Here is a 19,056-nt window from a genome sequence, read left to right on the forward strand (position 1 = left end):
CCCACAGTTAAAAAGTGGAAAAGAAAACCACTATAATTTATCATGTGTTGTCATGTTTTGATCTATTTTTTGATGACAAATACTTTTTGTTGGGTATAATATTTTGGGTAAAAATTACCCGGCGAAAATGATGGTGTAATTTTTTAAACCGAAAGTGTTATAGGGTTAAAGGAAACGTGTTGTTTTATTGTTTTAGGAAACAAGTTAGCAAATGTTGCAAAGTTTATCCTGTAAAGCTCTTCATAGAACCTCACTGGACCTAAAGATCATGCACTGACTGAAAGGAAGCCGTTTCTGACGCCGCCATGAATCTCAATTTGGCTGAGAGATGGCTAAAAGGATGCATGCTGCTGAGTTTAAATGCCAGCACAAGCTGCAAGCTTTGAGAAAAACAAAACAACAGTGACACAGCAAAGCTTAAAGGTGCTTTGAAACACTAAACCTCTCCACATGATGGGACATATCCATACTGCCGAGGTCACCGTTAAAACACAAACTAAAAGCAAAGAAAATTGCAGTTTTCTGGGAAAATATCCAGGTTCCTCCAACTGTAGCAGCCCCCCCGTTGAGTCCAGAATGAAGGCCAGTTTCCTGACTGATGCAGCATTGAGCCCTCAAAATGCCTGAGCAACACAAGCGTGTGTGTCTGGTGACTGGATGACAGAAACACTCAGATGAGGAAACAGAAAAGTAAACAGCTACCTGACCTCAAAGCACATGATACACAAGCTAAATAGATAACTTTCTGTTCATCAGATCTGCAAGCACAAAGGGCAACCAAACTGTCTTTGGTGCAGCAGCCATTGCACGCCTCAATTCTTTAAAAAAAAAAAAAATGCTGCTTTATGAAGAGACGTGACAAGTGCAGCGCTGCCGACCTCAGCGGCAGAGAGCAGTTTTCAGTTTTTGTTCGTCTCTGTTTGCCATAAAAACTAATGTGTGGTCAAAGAGATGCTCGGGGTCTCAGAGATGATGAGGAAAGATAAGCACACACCCACTGAGGCCCTTTTCTAACAACTCTCTTTGTCAGGAAACAGTCAATCCTCTGTTTTCCCCTGGAGGGGAATGAAACTTTCCCATGGCTCTTTGAGAGGCTACAATAACCCTTCTAAATAACATCTGCCATGGACAAACGCTTCACAGTGACAGATTCCCATTTTCATAAATGAAAGAGATAAATAGAAACTTCAGACACTTTTCTTCAACCTCAGATGATGATAAGCTCTGAATGGATAAAATGGTGGTGAAAGAAACGGATTCGTTTAAAAATCGACCCAAAAATATATGTTTGTAAAGTACTGCTTTACCAATTATCCTTTAAAAGATGAGCTTGGTTTATCTCAGTTTACTGGGACTGTAAGATCTTCAGATTTTTACACATAAATGATCATTTCTTGCAATGATAAAAACTCTCATTAAAAGAAAACGAACTAAACCTTGATGCCGTGCCGCAAAACACAATGTAATTGCTACCCGTCGTTGATTTTGTTTTTTTAAAGCTTCACTTAATGCTGTGATTACTTGACATGAATCTGTTACTGAACTGAGCTGTTGTCTCACACTGACTCCTTAGGAATTTGTCCCCCTGGAGACGCAAAGCTGGCTGAACAAATAACCGCAGAATGTCCTCTGAGGGCTGAGGAATGAGAGTGGTCATTGGATGATGGAGCTAAGAGAGGATGGGAGGGACGGCGAAAGGGAGAAATGAACCCGGAAAGAGGGGAGGAGAGAAGGAAGGGAAGGATCTTCTTTGGGAGGTTCACACCCTCATTAGCGGTGATATTCTCATGACACGTTTCTGTGCATTGTTAATAAATGAAAGCCGTTGACAAACAAAGAGTAACTAGCTGCAGGAGACAAACCTCCCAGGACAGCGGACGCCACAGAGGACGAGGAGAATAGGAGACCAGTGTAGCATGGAAAACGGGGAAGCACAATGCTGCCTCCACAAAAATAAATAAAACAAATGCGCTCAGGCTTCAGAGTCACTCTGCAGGAAGTCCCACCTCAGTAGTAAAAGGGTGTGCACATAAATAAACAGGCAGACAGCGGGGTGCAGTCACCATGCTGCAGCAAACAGGACGTTTTTTTATCCAGGATACAGACTACAGACATTATTATTTAAAACGGTATTTTTTGAACGCATCATTTTGATATTTCCATACATTGTGAGAAGGAATTCCACCTAAGTGTAGACTTTTTATGAGAAGAAGGACTGTAAGGCAGTTTTTCATTATTCAGATTGTATTGCTCCCTTTTTCCATTGAGCAATTATTGTATAAAGTTGCAGCCCTTAATAATATTTAACATGGCACAGACTACTGACTTCTACTGCGTACACATGCATGTTATTTTCATTTCAATCGCAGCCATAAAATATGTCTGGTGTGAGTTGTGTAAACATATATTTCCCTAATCCGGTGTTCGACATGAGTAACAAGCCTAAATGGGACTTTGTTGAAGCTTTTTTTGGTTGCAGTGTGAACACATTTTCTGCATGTGTTCCCTGCAATGATAATCGTGTTTTGAACATGTACTTGAGGCGTTTTTCTGATGATGGAGGACATAAAAAGAAAATTAAGCCTAAAATTGTATTTCAGACTATTTTTTTATTCTAATCGCTGTGAATCAGGAATCAATCAAACAGATCATGTAGAAAATACAGCTGAGCGAGACACAAGCTCCCCACTTTGAGCTCTCAGCAACAAGGACAGGAAAAGGGGCGGGGTTGCTCTGCACCAACTGACCCGCCCACAAATCAGAGGCAAATTTCTAATGAACTACTGCTGCTCTGTAGAAACTACGTCCCGTAAAATGACAGGTTTTTGTTTTGTTTTGTTTTTTGGCTATAAAGAGCACTGGAAAAGTTTTTACAATCGAACACGATATGATCTGAGTGTCACTTTAACCATTCTTAAATACCAACTTTTTTCTATGCAAACTAACCATAAACAAATAAGATGCAGTGTACTTTAACATTTAAGGGTATCAATCCAAGTAAATATTTACAAAATGCTGCAGAAAGTTTAAAAAATAGATGCTAGACATCCCATTCATCCAGTAAAAGTATAGACGTTATTCCAAGTTGATCAAACTTAAAATTATTCTAAACAAAACATGTTTTTTTTTCCTTAAATTACTTAATAGTGTTTGCAGTAAAATGGTCCACAGCTAAAACCCACATTGGCCTTTGGGCATGACCCCGTTTGGCAGAAGAACAGTTGGTCCTCATTAAGCCGAAATGCATTTGCTTGTGAAACTCAACCACACAAGTTGCGACTGTGGTGCTTCATGGCAGCTCTTACCTTGCACAACACCCCAAGGGTACTGTCTAGCCCTCACAGTTTTGTTCCCCACTTTGACCTCTTCCACGCTTCCAACCACAGCAAATGGCAGATGTGCCTGCGCAGGGAAAAAAAGCCATGTGGTTCAAATAAAAACATTAGCAGCTCACTGCCAGATATTTGGGGACAAGTTTTCATTTGTTTCAACTTTTCTGCATCATCTGCACATTACATTTACACAGTATTTTAATAGGTTAGATAAAACAAAAGTTATTCCACTGACCTACTGTCAAAGCTAAGTGTAACCGTATTTAACCCCATGAACTGGAGCTTTTAGGTTCAAGAGTTCTGTAATGCTGAAGTGATTAAACAGCTTATTGCAGCTCTCAGAGCCGCTATGCTCTGAGAGCTGCATTACCACATTATGTGGGAAAAAAAGCTTGATATGCTGCAGCCAGACTTTAAAGGGGAGTGGAAACCAGCAGGCATCTTAAAGCGACGGGGAACAAGCCGGTGCATGTGGGTACTGATGTAACGGACTATGAATAGATCAGGATACTGTAGAGAATTGGTGCCAGGGAAAACTAAACTGTTGGCTTACCAATTGAGCATTAAAGCATGAGTGGCTAAAGCACAGTCTGGAAAAGCATAAATCAGCTAAAAGACAAATGATCTCAGTCGATGCTGCTGGTACAAACCAGCCTTACAAACGTAAAACACAGTTTCATCTACGTGCACGGACTGTTTTGTGTTTGGTGGAAGGTGACTTACGTTCATGGAGGAATTGATCTCACTGACAGCCTCATCATCTGTTGGGAACTGATAGATCTGCACGCCGTTGCTCACCAGCTCACTCATAATCTTTATTTTAAATTTATGGAGCTCGCTCTTGGAGATTGTGTCCGCTTTAGCAATGATGGGAATTATGTTGACCTTAAGAAAGGATGAAAAGAAAAAAAAACACAATGAAAGATAGTTAAATATAAATTATACCATGGTCCGGGTGAATACTCAATTCTGATTGACTGGTGGGCGTGGATTGAAAAGTATAATCCACAGTGATAACACCTAAAAAAGAAGTTCCGGTCACCTAGCTGAAATGTTTTGCATCACTGCGCCGGCTTCTTTAAAACAACCTTTAGCTTCATCATCTGGACAAAAACAAGCAGTAAAAGGTGAACTTTCTCTCTGAATTGATGCTTTATTTACCCATCGGACGATCACTTTTTAACGCACTTCGCAGAAACAACCGTCCTCCGAGGCTTCCATGGCGTGCGTTAAGTAAGGGTTAATGGCCGACGAAGTGTGCGGTTACTACTTTTTAACGCACGCCGTGGAAGCCTCGCGAAGTGCGTTAAAAAGTAGTAACCGCACACTTCGAAGGCCATTAACCCGCTTATACCATGGTCACTTACAAAAGCAATACATATTAACCAGGTTTGAGTCCTTAATTCTTGTTTTTTTTCCCGATTTGGATAACTTTTCTCATAAACAGCGTACTATATATATATATATATAGTCCGCGTCGCGCAGCACCACCGCTGCAGTCAAGATTCGGCGATATATATATGCTGATCGTCCCGATGGGTTGAATAAAGCATCAATTCAGAGGGAAAGTTAATCGCTTACCGCTTGTTTTTGCCCAGATGATGAAGCAAAAGGATGTTTCACAGAAGCCGGCGCAGTGATACAAATCATTTAAGCTAGCCGACCGGAACTTCTTTTTTCACCGTGCGGTTATCAGGTTTTAACGCATACCCAGCAGCCAATCAGAATCGAGTATTCAACCGGACCATGGTATAAAAACGGATAATGCACACTTAATTTGCCATTAACCCTTACATATTTCGCTTTCCTTTGACGCTGTAGTCAAGGTCGGAGCCAGATCAGCCGGCTAAGCGGCTCTTTACTGTGACAACGCACCACACCATGTAAAAAAATAGTCTGCTTTTTATGAAAAAAGCGATGTAAACCAAAAAAACAACAAGAGTAAAGTACTCAAAACTGATTGAATTTTTATTTCTTTTGTAAGTGACAATAGTATGAGCGGGATGATGGCCTTCAAAGTGTGCATCATCAGAAATAATGCACTTCACAGAAGCAACCTAGACTTCCATGGCGTGCGTTTATTTCTGATTCTGAAAACTTCATCTGTCAGTATTCTATTATCACTATCACTCCTTCCTTACTTAAGCTGTTGCTTTTGTGAGACAAAAATGTGTTTTAATCAAACCTAAATGCATATGAGCATGAAATGAATGTGTAATGGTTGCTTTTGGCCAAAAGATGAAAGCTTGAATCACCACTTGTGATTATAATGACTGCAGACAGCGAACAAGTCCGTATACTTTACAATTTAGAAACCATTTTCTTTTAATATATATATAAATTAGAGTAGGAAAAATGTTTGATTTTTTTTTTACATACTTGTGTTGAAAAAAAATAAGGAGACATAAATTAATTTTAAATGAAATGTTTTGGAAATAAAATCTGCCAGTAAAGTAAACAGATGTACAACAGCTGTCTAAATACAAACATGAAATAATATCAGAACAACAAACATAAATAAAGTCTAGTCTTTTTTTAAATATACAAGATGTAAATTTAAGTATTGATTTTTTTTTAAATATTTAAAATCATAAGTCATTTCTATGAAAAATAATCCAATTATTATTAAAAGCTAATCCAATATGTTTTTTTCACATTCGAATCAAATATCCAACCTGCTGATTTTAATTCTAGCAATGAAAAATAAATTGGAGACACACATTTGTTTGGGATTTGGCAGATTTCTTTTTCCAAATAAAATTAAATTGCAACACTAAATTAGCTCAACCAGAACCAAAAATCCATCATGTGATTATGATGATAAACTGGACTCCATCAACATCTAGCAGAGAAATAAACAAGAGGTCGCCTGCATTCCTTCACACAGCTGTTCTGGCTGGAACACTGACTGAGACGATGGGAAGACTCCCACTTTCCCTCATCAGTTCCACAGTGTGCTTCAAAGCAAACGCCAGCTCTCATTAGGAGTCCAATCACAGCCTCGTCATACTTTATTGAATCAATAATCTGCAGCAGAGCAACTGTTTTAATGCTTTAACTCGGATTCAATCATGTACATCCACTAATCCCGTGCTGTGAATGGCCTTGTATGGTTACTAAAGGAGATGAAGGTTAGATGGATGTATGCTGCCACTAAGAAAACAGTGGACAGCAATGCTGCTTCGTTTCCCACAGCTGGGTTTTTCCCAGCTGTCTAAATCCAAAATAGTTCCGAGTGTTTTTTTTGTAAATTTAGTGCACCATCTGTAACCACATGATAGACAATTGTGAGCAGAATAATCACTAGCTGCGTTTACATGGACAAAAGTAATCGGAATGAACGCCTGATCGGGAAAAAAAAATGCGTCATGTAAACACGCCGTTCAGAATACTCTGCCCCGATCAGACTCGTTCGGGTCAAAATTTCTTTCAGCTCGAGATTGGTCCCGATTGTTGATCCGATCGTTGTTCATGTAAACGGTTCATTCCGATCGTGTGTCACTACAGCTCTGGTTTAACGTCATGCATAGACGGTGTGCTTTGGAGCTCAAACGGGACCAACCGGCTGCTCTGCGGACGCCCGGTGCGAAGCGCCGCCCCGCCCTCGCCCCGCCCTCGCCCCGCCCTCGCCCCGTTGGCTCTTCGCCTCTCCCCTCTCTTACATCCCTCATGGGGGGGTGCGGGGGAGGAGCTCTTCGTGCCCCGTGTGACGTCTGGACCCTGCGCTCTGTTATAATCGGAAAAAGTTTTCCTGATCCCATGGACACGGTTGGATTATAATCCGACCAATGATCCGATCAAGATATTTTGCTCATGTAACCACAGTTTATGAGATAAATCACCCAAAGCAGGTTTGGTGACAATTAATGCTTAATTGTACACAGATCATAGGAAAAGGACACGCTTGGTTGATTTAACAGAGGTTACCGATCGACATGTAGACTGTGGTTTCTGCGAGAAACCAGTTTCTGTTCTTCTGTTGAAAAAATAATGCATTTAGCTTTTTTTTGATCATGCATAGAACTTTTTGTATTGCTCAATTAGATAATTGGAAAAGTTAAAATTGTGTCCAAATTATAAAAATACACCTTTAAAAAAAGCAAAAGAAAACCAAGTTGTCCATTTTCAGTCCAGCCTAAAGACAATTTGGGTTTCCATTAAAATACTCAGTTCACAGAAATTTGTGGCAGACAATTATTTATTGAACAGCTTCTAGAGAAAATATAAAAATCTCTCACGGCCATGCTCCCTTTGTCAAAAATACTGCTGTACAAGTACAAGTTTAGAGTACTCTCATGGCAATTTATTTCTTTAAACACAAATTTCTTTTTTTGGGGGGGGGGGGGGGGGGTAAACAAACATGAAAAGGAAGAAATAAAAACGCAATTTGGGTTACGTTTAGTGGTTACTTCTGTACTAAATATAGACTCAAATCTTGGTCCCATCTTGATATGTGCGAATCAGAAATGTATAAAATACCAAAGCTACTTTGTTTGTACTTTTTGATGTTGTGCAGTTCAAATAGTTTGCTTTACAGCATCTTTTATTTAAAGAACCACCTTGAGCAATGATAGTAAAATAAATATTTTTGATTTCAAAGAAATTGCTGGAATAGACTCACTGAGGTTAGAACAATTGTGCAAATCTACCACATACTTTGGATAAATTCATTTTTTATGCATTGCAAGGTTGAATTACTGTAGGAAAAAAGTTTAAAATTGAGAAAAATGTTGGCAATTTATGTTGGCCAGGTTTTCCACACTCTTTAAGCTGGTAGGAGAACACTAAAGCTATATTTAGATCCCTGTGGTTTGGTTTTTTTGAGCTGAATTATGGTAAGAGAGCATATAAACAACAAAGCTTTATAATACATTTTGATTTCTCAAGAATAAAAAAAAATTAGACAAATCGAATGCAAATCAGTAATTCTGTATACCTTTAGCAGAAAACCAGGAGATACTCAGGCAGTTGGCATCGGTAAGGCGGCAGGTTTTGGACACAAGATGACCATCTGTTTTGTTCTGAATTTAGCTAAAAGCACACAGACTGCCGTTCTGTCACTTTTACTGTCCAGATACAGGTACCGGTAGTTGTAAACACTAATATACTGCGAAGGAAACTCTTAATTAGCTTAATACAATTCAGTTATTGAGCAGCACTTTAATTACAAAAAACACACACATGTTTGTTTGCATTGGATAATTTAAACTTTTTTATATCCAGACTTGGACAACAAAGAAGTCTTGAAATGCAACTGTGTCTAAATGAACTTAAGTCGGCACATGTTGAGAATTCTCACATCAACTACAGATATTATACATTACATCTAAGCAATTTAATAAACCCACTGAAGAATGTGCTTTGCAGAGCGGGAATTAACTTCAATTGCAGGGCGCAAATTTGTCATATGCATCAAAAAACTTTGATGCATATGACATTTAAATCAAACTGTTGGTTTTGGTCTACATTCTTATTTATTTTATGAAAGCAGTTTTACACGTAAGCACAGAAAAATCAATACATTAAAATAAAATGTATTGACTTTGGATGACAAACTATCCACAGAAAACACTAACTTCAAACTAAGTTCAACAAATGAATTCCTTTCGAGCAAAAAAAATGCCAGTTTTTCTTTTTATTACCCTGTGACACTGTGACAAAAACATGCACATCCATATTTTTTAATCTTCTAAGACAGGTGAGGAATCTTGTATTTCAGTTAAAACCACCATAGTCAGAATGATTGAGAAGGTTGGTTTCAGTTAAACTCTCTGACACGAGTCTGGTTTCACCCCAAAAATAAAATCGTGCATTTGTGTGTCTATTTGAGGTACCTTGCTATCCAGTTTCTTCATAGTCACAAGGTCCAGGGACTTGAGGGAGTGTCCCGTTGGGGCAATGAAATACAGACAGATGTGGATCCTGGTGTCATGATAGTTAAACAGGGATCGTTTGATCTTCAGCTCCTCCTGAAGATAGTTTTCAAACTGAGTGTCAATGTAGTCAACGATGGGCTTGTAGCTGTGAAGAGATCCAAAGAGAAGATGTCAGGGTTTGTTGAAGCCACTCCAAGTAAAAACAGTTATCTCGTCATTCATTCATAACCAAAGACTTGTTAGTGGGGCATGAAGTGATGCAGTTATGTTTTCCAGTTGCTGTGCGATCTGACACAGAGCCAAGATCTCAGCTCAGACTTGTACTGCTTACTTCTTCATATGCTACGGTTATGCAAGGTGGTTTCAAATTAACTACACGCAGCTTAAAACACTATTATGGGTTAGAAATAATTTTATAACTCCTAATTCATTACTTTTTTATTGATTTATTTATTTCAAGCATTGTAGTAAAAGCAATAAAGAAATTACACATATTTATCAAACTCATTACAGAAATGTTGAAATGCATAGTTTAAAAAGACAAAAAATAAACCAAAACAAAAAAGTCACTTAAATCACATTTGCTTAATTAAATATAGAGATAATTAACTAAAGTTAAGTAGAGCTTGATTTATTGCTTGAAAAGGAGTGGGAAGAAGCAAGCTTATATAATCCCATCCCTACTGAGTTAATTTATTTGATAGTTTTACAGTTTTTGAAATCCGGTTCTGATCAAATAAAATTCTCTTCAAGTAACAAAATCCAGTGCTTATTGATGATTGATTATCTTCAGAAAACATTCATTCACAATTTCAGTAAACAGTAACGGTCACCGATATGTAATAGTCATTGATTATCATTAGAACACATGATCATAATAAACCATTAATTATTGCTACACATTGCAGATCAAGTAAACAACATTGATAGCTTATTGATTGTAAATAAAACGTTTCAGTAATAATTAATGCACATTACAATGTAATACTCATTGGTTGCAATTAAAAGAGCTTTGATTATTTCACCACAATCAAGTTCACACATGTATCTGGAATTATTCAAACACCTGTTGATCCTTAAATCCTTTTATCTTCATAACCTGAAATCAGAGTGTCTTTATACATTTTCTTGAATATTTGAATATTTGCACATTTCTTGAGCTCATTACTTAAACCGTTCCAAAGTTTAGTGCCACACACGGACACACAGACACACAGTTCTTTGTGGTTCTTATCAATTTGATCTTGAAGTTCCTACATCCCCTCAGTTTGTTGCCTGCTTCATTTTCTAAGAACTGTTATTGGATATTGAATGGTAACGATTTCCCACTGGCTCTGTATAAAAGTTGCGCAGTGTAAAAATCCACAAGGTCATACAGTTTTAAAAGTCTAGATTGATAAAATAGATTGTTTGTATGATCAAGATATCCGGCTTTATGTACAATTCTGACGGCTCGTTTTTGAAGTAAAAAGAGAGGATGTAGTGAGGTCTTATAATTATTCCCCCAAATTTCTATACAGTAAGTGAAATATGGTAGTATTAAAGAACAGTACAATAAATATCTACTGTTGTATTCTAATGTATGTTTAGATTTATTTACAATTGAAATACTTTTTGAGACTTTAGTTTGCACATGTCTGATGTGTGGCTTCCAACTTAGTTTGTCATCGATTAAAACCCCTAAGAATTTGATTTCTGTAACACTTTCGATTAAGACATTATTTATTGCAATTGAGAACTCTTTATTTACGTTGTAGTTACCAAAAAACATCACTTTGGTTTTATCTAGGTTCAAAGATAATTTATTCCATCCATAATTCCATCCATAATTTTATTTTGTTTAACTCTGTGTTTACCACATTGATAATTTCCCTATGATTATCTGTACAATAGAATATGTTTGTGTCATCAGCAAATAATATGAGTTTCATAAGCTTTGAAACATTGAATATATCATTTATGTAAATATTGAATAGTAGCGGGCCCAGGATTGATCCTTGTGGGACACCACAACTTATCTCTTTGGTTTCTGATGTATATTCATCAATCTTGACAAATTGTTTTCTTCCCGTTAAATAGCTTCTGACCCAAGTTAGCGCTAGTCCTCTTATCCCATACACTTCCAGTTTGTCAAGTAGGATGTCACGATTGAGATTGTCAAATGCTTTTTCTGAGTCAATGAAAATTCCAGCTGCATATTTCTTTTTGTCCAGAGCGTTTGTGATTTCCTCCACAGCATCAACGATAGCCAATGAAGTTGATTTGTTTTATCTTAAACCATATTGGTTTTCATTTATAATGTTATATTTATCAATAAATGTAACCAATTCATCATTGAATATTTTTTCTAAAATTTGAGAATTGTGGAAGAAGAGAGACAGGTCTATAGTTTGTAAATTGGTGTTTGTCTCCACTCTTATAGATAGGAATCACTTTTGCAATTTTCATTCTGTTTGGGAATCTCCCAGTTTGTAATGATAAGTTACATATGTACGCTAAAGGGTTACAGATACTATTAATTACCTTTTTCACCACCTTCATATCTATATCCTCACTATCTTTTGAGTTTTTACTCTTGAATTTATTTACGATTGATATCAGCTCATTTTCCTTCACATCAGAGAGAAATATTGACTTTGGGATCCTTTCGATGGGAGGATCATTGTCTTTGCTGGTTGTGCATTTTGGAATTTATTGAGACCATTTGCTGCTTCATTGATGTTAAAGCTTTGACCCTTCTCATATGTAAAGTACTCTGGATATGTTTGCTTTTTTGTCCCATTTTTAATGGTGTTTTTAATATTTCCCAAACGCGCTTTACGTTGTTTTATTTTCATTCAGTAGATTATTAAAGCACACTTTTTTACAGTGCCGTGTTATTTTGTTTAGTTTATTTTTATATGACTTCTATCTTTGTTCAGTTTTTTTTAGGTTTGAGTCTTGAGTTTCTCTTTGGTTATAAATATTTAGGGTTTTCTGTACACTTTATTATATTAACCCTGACTTGCAAATGTAGAAGTAAAAAGGAGACTTCTTCCTCATTGCTTCAACATCTTGTCAGATGTTTTGTTTCAAAATGACTCAACCTGGAACTTTTGGATTCACTGAAGTTACTTCCTCTACACAGGATGAACAAGAAGATTTATTTAAACAAATAAAGACAAATAAAAGCATGTTTTTATGCATGAAAGTCAAAAAGAACATTGTTTCTCAAACTATCCAGAGTGTTTCAAAGTGGGTCCTCTACCTTCACATCCATCTTCAGTCTTCTCTGAGGAATGTTAACGCTCGGACCTTCAGAAAGCCCTTGGTGCGTGAGGATTGTTACCTTTAGCTTTTGTTTGTCCGGTATACTTCCTTCGGTTCAAGTCATGTTCTCTATTCCGGTTCTCTCAGTTACAGTCTCACCTGGGTTCTTTTGCTTATCATCCACATCTGTCCTCAGTTAATTATCCCACAGTATATTTAAGGCTGTGGTTTCCAGTTCGGGCACTCTTTTTGTTTCTATCTGGTTCAAGTTTCATCATGTTGATGTTTAGTTGCTTTTTTGTCTTGTCTTGTAAAAGTTTATGAATTCAACTTTTAGCTTCTTGCTTTAAGCCGAATCTCCTGCATTCGGTGTCCACCTCCACCATTCCTGACATAGTGTGCATTTACAACCCACTGGAGGATCTGTCCTTCGGAGTATTGGTTTAAAACGCTTAGAGACAGTTGCCATCAAAGGGCGTGAGAGTGCAGTTAGTTGGCCTCTGCACAAGCAAGCTTCATTCCACGGTTGAATGTTTAAAAATAAATTAAATAAAACAACTTCCTCTTTTTTTTCTCTCAGCTCCCCCCACATTTATCCAAAAGAGACAAAAAAAAATAGCAAAACTTTGGAATGATAGTTGTTCTCACGACAGACAAGACTGTACAGACTGAGTTAATATCAGCAGGAAATGTGGCCGTTATGGAGAAGCAAAGACTTCTGGGGAAACTGACGAACATCGGACTACAGTCCAGCAAACTCACCTCTCATCTTTGTTGATCTGGTCACCAAAGCCAACAGTGTCAACGATAGTTAGTTTGAGGTGAACACTACTTTCTTGCAGATCATATGTTCTTGGCCTTAGATAGACACCGTTCTGGTAGTGGCTCGCCTCTTCGTTTTCAAACATGGTGTTAAAGAGAGTATTCATTAACGTGGATTTTCCAATCCCAGTCTCACCTGTAAATGATCACAAGTTTTTAGGACGTGAACTTTTTAGCACCAGTGCAGGAAAGACCCAAACACCTCCTAAAGCAAATGATCTGATATTACCGAGTAGACTTACCTACACACAGAATGTTGAAACAAAAACCCTGCGTGACCGATTTACTGACCAATTGGTCAGGAAGGCTGTCAAATCCAACATGGCCACCCAAGCTGAGGTTTCGCTTCTCTTCATTCTGAGGAGCACGAGACAAAAGATTGATACTTGAGTGTAGGGGAGGGGGAAATCACATGGCAATGACATTACCCAGAGGCAAAAAAAAAAAAAGAGAATGCTCACGTTACCATTAAAATAAACATCAAATCCACCCTGTTCATTCTGGAAAACCCATCAGCTCTGTGCGTTATCAGTTAGGTAATCAAAGCACGGAGTGAGAATGGGCTTTAAATGAACCCTTCAAATTCATGGAAAACCAGAAATGGTTCAAATACTGCTACCACACCAAAAAGTATCAACCAGTCTAACAAAATAGAAAGGGTGGAAACTCAAAATAGCATTCCTTTTAGGCAAAAGTCAGGGAAAAAAGTTAAAACGTCGTTTGAACAGAAATATGATACTCAGCCACAAGAGTTTGAGTTATAAACTTCTCTGTTAAAACATGATTCCAGTAATGACCTATAATATTGCGTCTGTAAGTTAAGAAAAGACAATTATCTCAGTTCATTCCTTCCATCACAAACCTTTAGAGATTTTTCAAAGAGACAAAACAAATGGAACTGTTTCACAGCAATAGGATAAAAAGCTGGGAGTTTTTTATCCACACCTCAAATAACAGAGCTTTTTAGAGGAGGGCAGCACTCAGCACCTTGAGATGAACTGAGCCGCAGGATCTCATCTGGCTAAGCCATGAAGGACCGCATACTTGAGGGCTGATGTCAGCCGTCAGGAAGCCTGAGCACAGCTCTGCTAAACACTAACAAACTGCGCTGAACTGAGAGGTGGAGGCGAGCTGTGAATGCACAGCAGTTCACTCATTATCGTGACACAGGAGCAAAATAAAAGAATGAGCGATAATGGCTGTGGAAGCTTAAGTGGAGACAAAAACACCGGGTTTCCAGTGTCTGACAGAGGTAGCAATCTGACACGAGTTGAGCATTTTACGGCACACAGACTGTTTCTAATACTATTGTCACGTATTTTCTACTAACAAAAAGTTTGATTTATAAAAAAAGTATTCTTTACAACATAAACATCACAACATTTGTGTTTAATAGTAATCTATTTGGCACAATAATTAAAGCAAAGGACTTTTAGTTGGTCGTGTGATTTTATTGTGCTAAGACAATACGAAACAAATAAGGCTGTGTTTATTTGGGACGGCGGAAAATACTCACTGAAGCTATATTATCAAAGATTAATGTGAAGCTTTAAGGGCTGCACATGCCGTACAGTGTGCCTCCACATGACTGTGTCATTTTCCAGTTTCAGATAACATCGAAGCCTCGTTCCTGTGTTTACACACTCATTCTAACCATTTTTGAATACATCCTCTGCCAAGTTAAATCTGTGGAAGTGAATTAGATTTGAACATGGATGAGAAAGAGGAAATTGTGTTTCCCTCTTCATTTTCTGATCGCCGTAAACTCTGAGTTGTTGGACTACATTAACGCTTCTCTGTGGTATTTAGCTTGTTGACGAAAGCTGGAGATACTCGAATACATTCCTGAAGGAGGAGGGTGTGTGCTGTAGTTTTGTGTCAGTAAAAAAAACAAAGCAATAACTGAATGAAGTGACTAATGTATAAAGGAAAAAACAGACGACTTATGGTATGCAAGTTGAAAATATATAGGAAAAAAGAAAAACAAGCTGTTTATTCTGGGAAAAAAAAGTTCAATCCATATAATAAATCAAACCGAAACACTGGATAACCTGAGTTGGAAATGTTCTAACTTTCTTGCCCTGAAAGCCTAAAAACATGAACTTCGGGCCTCTGCAGCCCATTGTTCTTACTCAGTACATCACCACACCTTTAAGACACAAACGGCTAAAGTTACTTTGAAAGAGCCTTGGAAGAATTCATCTTGTAAATCTTTTTTCTAAAGAAATTATTAAAAACTCACCCAACCAGAACAGTGAAAACTCTGCAATTCAGAAGACTAACAACAGCGATGACTCACAAGATTCTTTTGGTTTGACCTTCTACACTAAAGCAAATGTCACGCAACATCATTTCAGTGCGCGACTGGTTAGCACAAGGGGCAAATGGGTTTGTGTATGAGGAGCCAACCCAAAATGTTAGCATTCTAGGTGAAACTCATTGAAACCGCAGATGTGGATGCACACTGTAAAAACTGTAGAGACGTCACAGGGTATTGGACTAACAAAAATATGTTAGCACCGAAATGAGAACAGTCTTCAACAATCATCACTTCCAAAACCCAACGCATTCAAGGCCAAAGACCAAACCACTAAGAGAAAGCTTGATGTTTCTGTTGCAGCATGAAAAATGACAAGAATGTAAAGCTTCTGGTAAACTGTCCAAGAGTGAGGAAACAACACTGCTCCAAGGCCCGTGCATCAGCAGGTCAACAGGAAGTGGCTGCACAGAGGAGCCCCAGATGACTGGAAAGAAAACGAGGGGCTAAAGATGTGAACACGCTATGAGAAGTAGTACAGTCATGTATTTATAGTCAAAAGAACGGCAAAAAAAGTTATTTTGACCTGTAATGTACATTATCGGAACTGATTAGCACTAAAACGTCCTCCGCTGCCCTTCCCTTTAGCACCTGAGGACGTTTTTTGTGCTAATCTTATTCCATTCTAAAGTACAACCAATGTAAAATGAAAGAAAAACATTAGGCACATGTAAGCATGAGAAAAACCCACAGAGAAATGACTGAAACATCCATGGTGTGACTGGAAAATCAGTCTCAGCAGACCGTCTTCTTTCAACCGTCTTCTGGCTGCTTTCCACATCTGACTGGGCTTTGTATCTGCAGACTCTGTCTGCCTCACTGATCCTCCACCTGACAAGCAGCAGCAGCAACATCACAGACAGCGACTCGCTCATGTCTAAAGACACACCAGGGGGAGGCTGCAAGGATTTACCACAACATGAGGTCCTTTTTTCCAAGCAAAACTTTGGCGGGAAGCACCTCCATCACCATTTAATCTGACCTGAAACCAAATATCCATAGCTTGGACCAGCAACTAACAAGAGTCACACTAGTTCTTGGTAATTCACCATAAAATATGAATAAAAGCAGCCTACTTTACCAGCTGGAATATGTTTAGATAAAGGGTCTTAAATCTTTTCAGAATAAACCGGGAAACAAATTTGGGACTTTGCTCTATCTGACTCCGCTTTTCCAAAGTTAAACAATGACTGAATTAATTGCTTTGGGGGTTTTCTCAGTTATTTTGAGTGTTGGCTGTAAAAGAATTGTCTATGGGTAGCTGAGAACATTCCAAAATATAAAACGGAGGAGTTCAAGATCCAATTTAACATTTAGAACAAAGAAATCTTTGTGAAGGGCCCTTAAAAATCGAGAACTAAATAGGACAAACTACACCATATCTTGTGTTTTCCACTCAGTATAAAAACATCCAGCAGCTATGGTAAATATTGACACGCTACAGTCGACAAAAATCATCAAACCTGACAAATATCTCATGGCACTTCCTGACTTTCACTAAGATGCCCTTAAATGGATAAAAGGGAACAAACAAACAAGAGTTTATGTTTCTGTTTGCACCACTGAGACTGCATTCACCACCGCAAGATGTGATAAGTGGGTAAATCAGATCATTTCAAGAATCTGATAAAATAAAAAAAACTTCACAGTTCAGACCATAATCTGAATCTTTTTGACTTTGTTTATATGTGGAAACTTTTTTCTTGTAAGCATTTGGTCCCATCTTGCTGTTATTTGTGATGTGTACTTGTGTTGATGTGAACTTCAGGGTTTTCTTTCAGAGCTAACTGGTTTACCAAATAGGATTTACACTTCAGTCGTTCTTTATATACGGTAAATATATATAATATACTCAAGCAGAAAAGGCTTTCATAGAGTTGGGCCTGGTTTTGTTTTCTGTCTTTTTTCTAGGTATTTTAATCAGATTCTATAGATCTCTTAAATGGTCTTTGTTTTTTAATCTAATTTACAATTTGCTTTGTTAATTTAAAATGAAAACATTAAGCTTTACTTGTGTCAGACCATGTAAAAAGTGCATAAAGTACTAAAACTTAAAAGACGCGAGTCTGTCCAGCTTCTGTCCAGCTTCAGCGCCACTGTTAGCACTACATCTCCCATGATGCATCGGGTTAAAGTGATGGCGTCTCTTACTGCTCCGCTGTTAAGATATGAAGCACAACAAATGCAAACGTGGAACGAACAAATTCAACTACAGACTTTAAGCAAAAACCGTCTTAAAAATGTGCGTAGCTACGCATGAATGCCAGAGTTTGTAACACAGAAGCCCAAAACCTAAATTTACAAAGACTTTTCACTGGAAGTGGCCGCTTGAAGGCCTGTTGCAGAGGTTTTAATATGGATCTTATCTGGATATCAGGTTATGCAGTTGGGACAACTCAAGAAAGATGTTTGGTGTTCATGTAAACAAGCTCAAAAACAATGTTTCTGGCTCAGGTTCACGCAGACAAAAGGCAATTCACACATGACTGATAAATATGACCTGAGAGCCAAAGTGCTCAAACTAACCATATTACCTGATTCTCAAATGACATTATTGTGTCTTGAGAGGCTTATGTATGGTGCTGTTGATACAGAAAAGTTATCTCATTCTCTTGGAAGTCAGGAATGTGTACGTGCTAGTTTAAGATCCTTGGTTCCTGGCTGTTCGTGGAGAGCCAACTAGCTGGTGCTTCCTGTTTGATGACAGTTGGAAAAGTTGACGAAAGAATGGTTGTGTCCGAATTCCTACCCTAACCCCTAACTACAAAAAACAATAGTGTGGCACTATGTAGCGCCATGAATTTTAAAACCAATTCAGACACCATGCTCACTACTTTTTTTATTTTATTTTGTAACGGCAGATTTGACGTCATTGATTTCACAAAGTTAAAATTGAATTAAAATGAGCGTTTTGCGATGATTATTTATGAGTCCACTGTCGTCTGAAGATAAAAACGTTGATGGTTCATCAAAAAGATAAATTTCAATACATTTTTTTGGTAAAAAAATGTTCCGACGCAATGCATTGTGGTCTATATTCGCCGATCCAGTGAGCATCGATGCACAATGGTTTATCGCACAGACTTCCGGGAAAGTCCCAGGGCACTCATTTTTTGGAATTGTAGATTCAGACAGCTCTACAAACTGGTGAACGCACTATATAGTGCACTATGTAGGGCTTAGGGTGGGAATTCGGTCACACTCCATGACTTGATTTTCTTTAAACCTGTCTCTACATTACCCACAATGCACCACACTGACTGGTGTATCCAAAACTCCATATGAAGGATCGAGTTTAACATGATTTGTTTATTTTTGAACAAATGCTTTATAACACTTTGTTTATTAGTTCTTTTGCAGTTGCTTGTCCTAATGTGGTTTAATGATAGTTTGGACATGAGAAGAGTCCATGAAATTAGTTTATTTAAGGTAAGCATCTCATTAAATACACTAATCCTCC

At 37.9% G+C, this 19,056-nt stretch overlaps 1 protein-coding gene across 1 annotated transcript in view; it reads right to left on the bottom strand.

Moving 5' to 3' along the window:
- Positions 1-19,056, bottom strand: part of LOC101166488 (septin-8-A) — a 32,440-nt gene that overhangs the window by 10,012 nt on the left and 3,372 nt on the right. Inside the window, exons 2-6 of the mRNA XM_020708680.2 lie at positions 13,522-13,636; positions 13,220-13,415; positions 9,167-9,353; positions 4,056-4,217; positions 3,306-3,402 (exon numbers count right to left, since the gene is read on the bottom strand). Coding sequence (XP_020564339.1) covers positions 3,306-3,402; positions 4,056-4,217; positions 9,167-9,353; positions 13,220-13,415; positions 13,522-13,636 — 757 coding nt within the window. The remainder of the gene's footprint in view (positions 1-3,305; positions 3,403-4,055; positions 4,218-9,166; positions 9,354-13,219; positions 13,416-13,521; positions 13,637-19,056) is intronic.

Source organism: Oryzias latipes, chromosome 14 (genome assembly GCF_002234675.1).
Source record: "Oryzias latipes chromosome 14, ASM223467v1".
Classification (NCBI taxonomy): Eukaryota; Metazoa; Chordata; class Actinopteri; order Beloniformes; family Adrianichthyidae; genus Oryzias; species Oryzias latipes.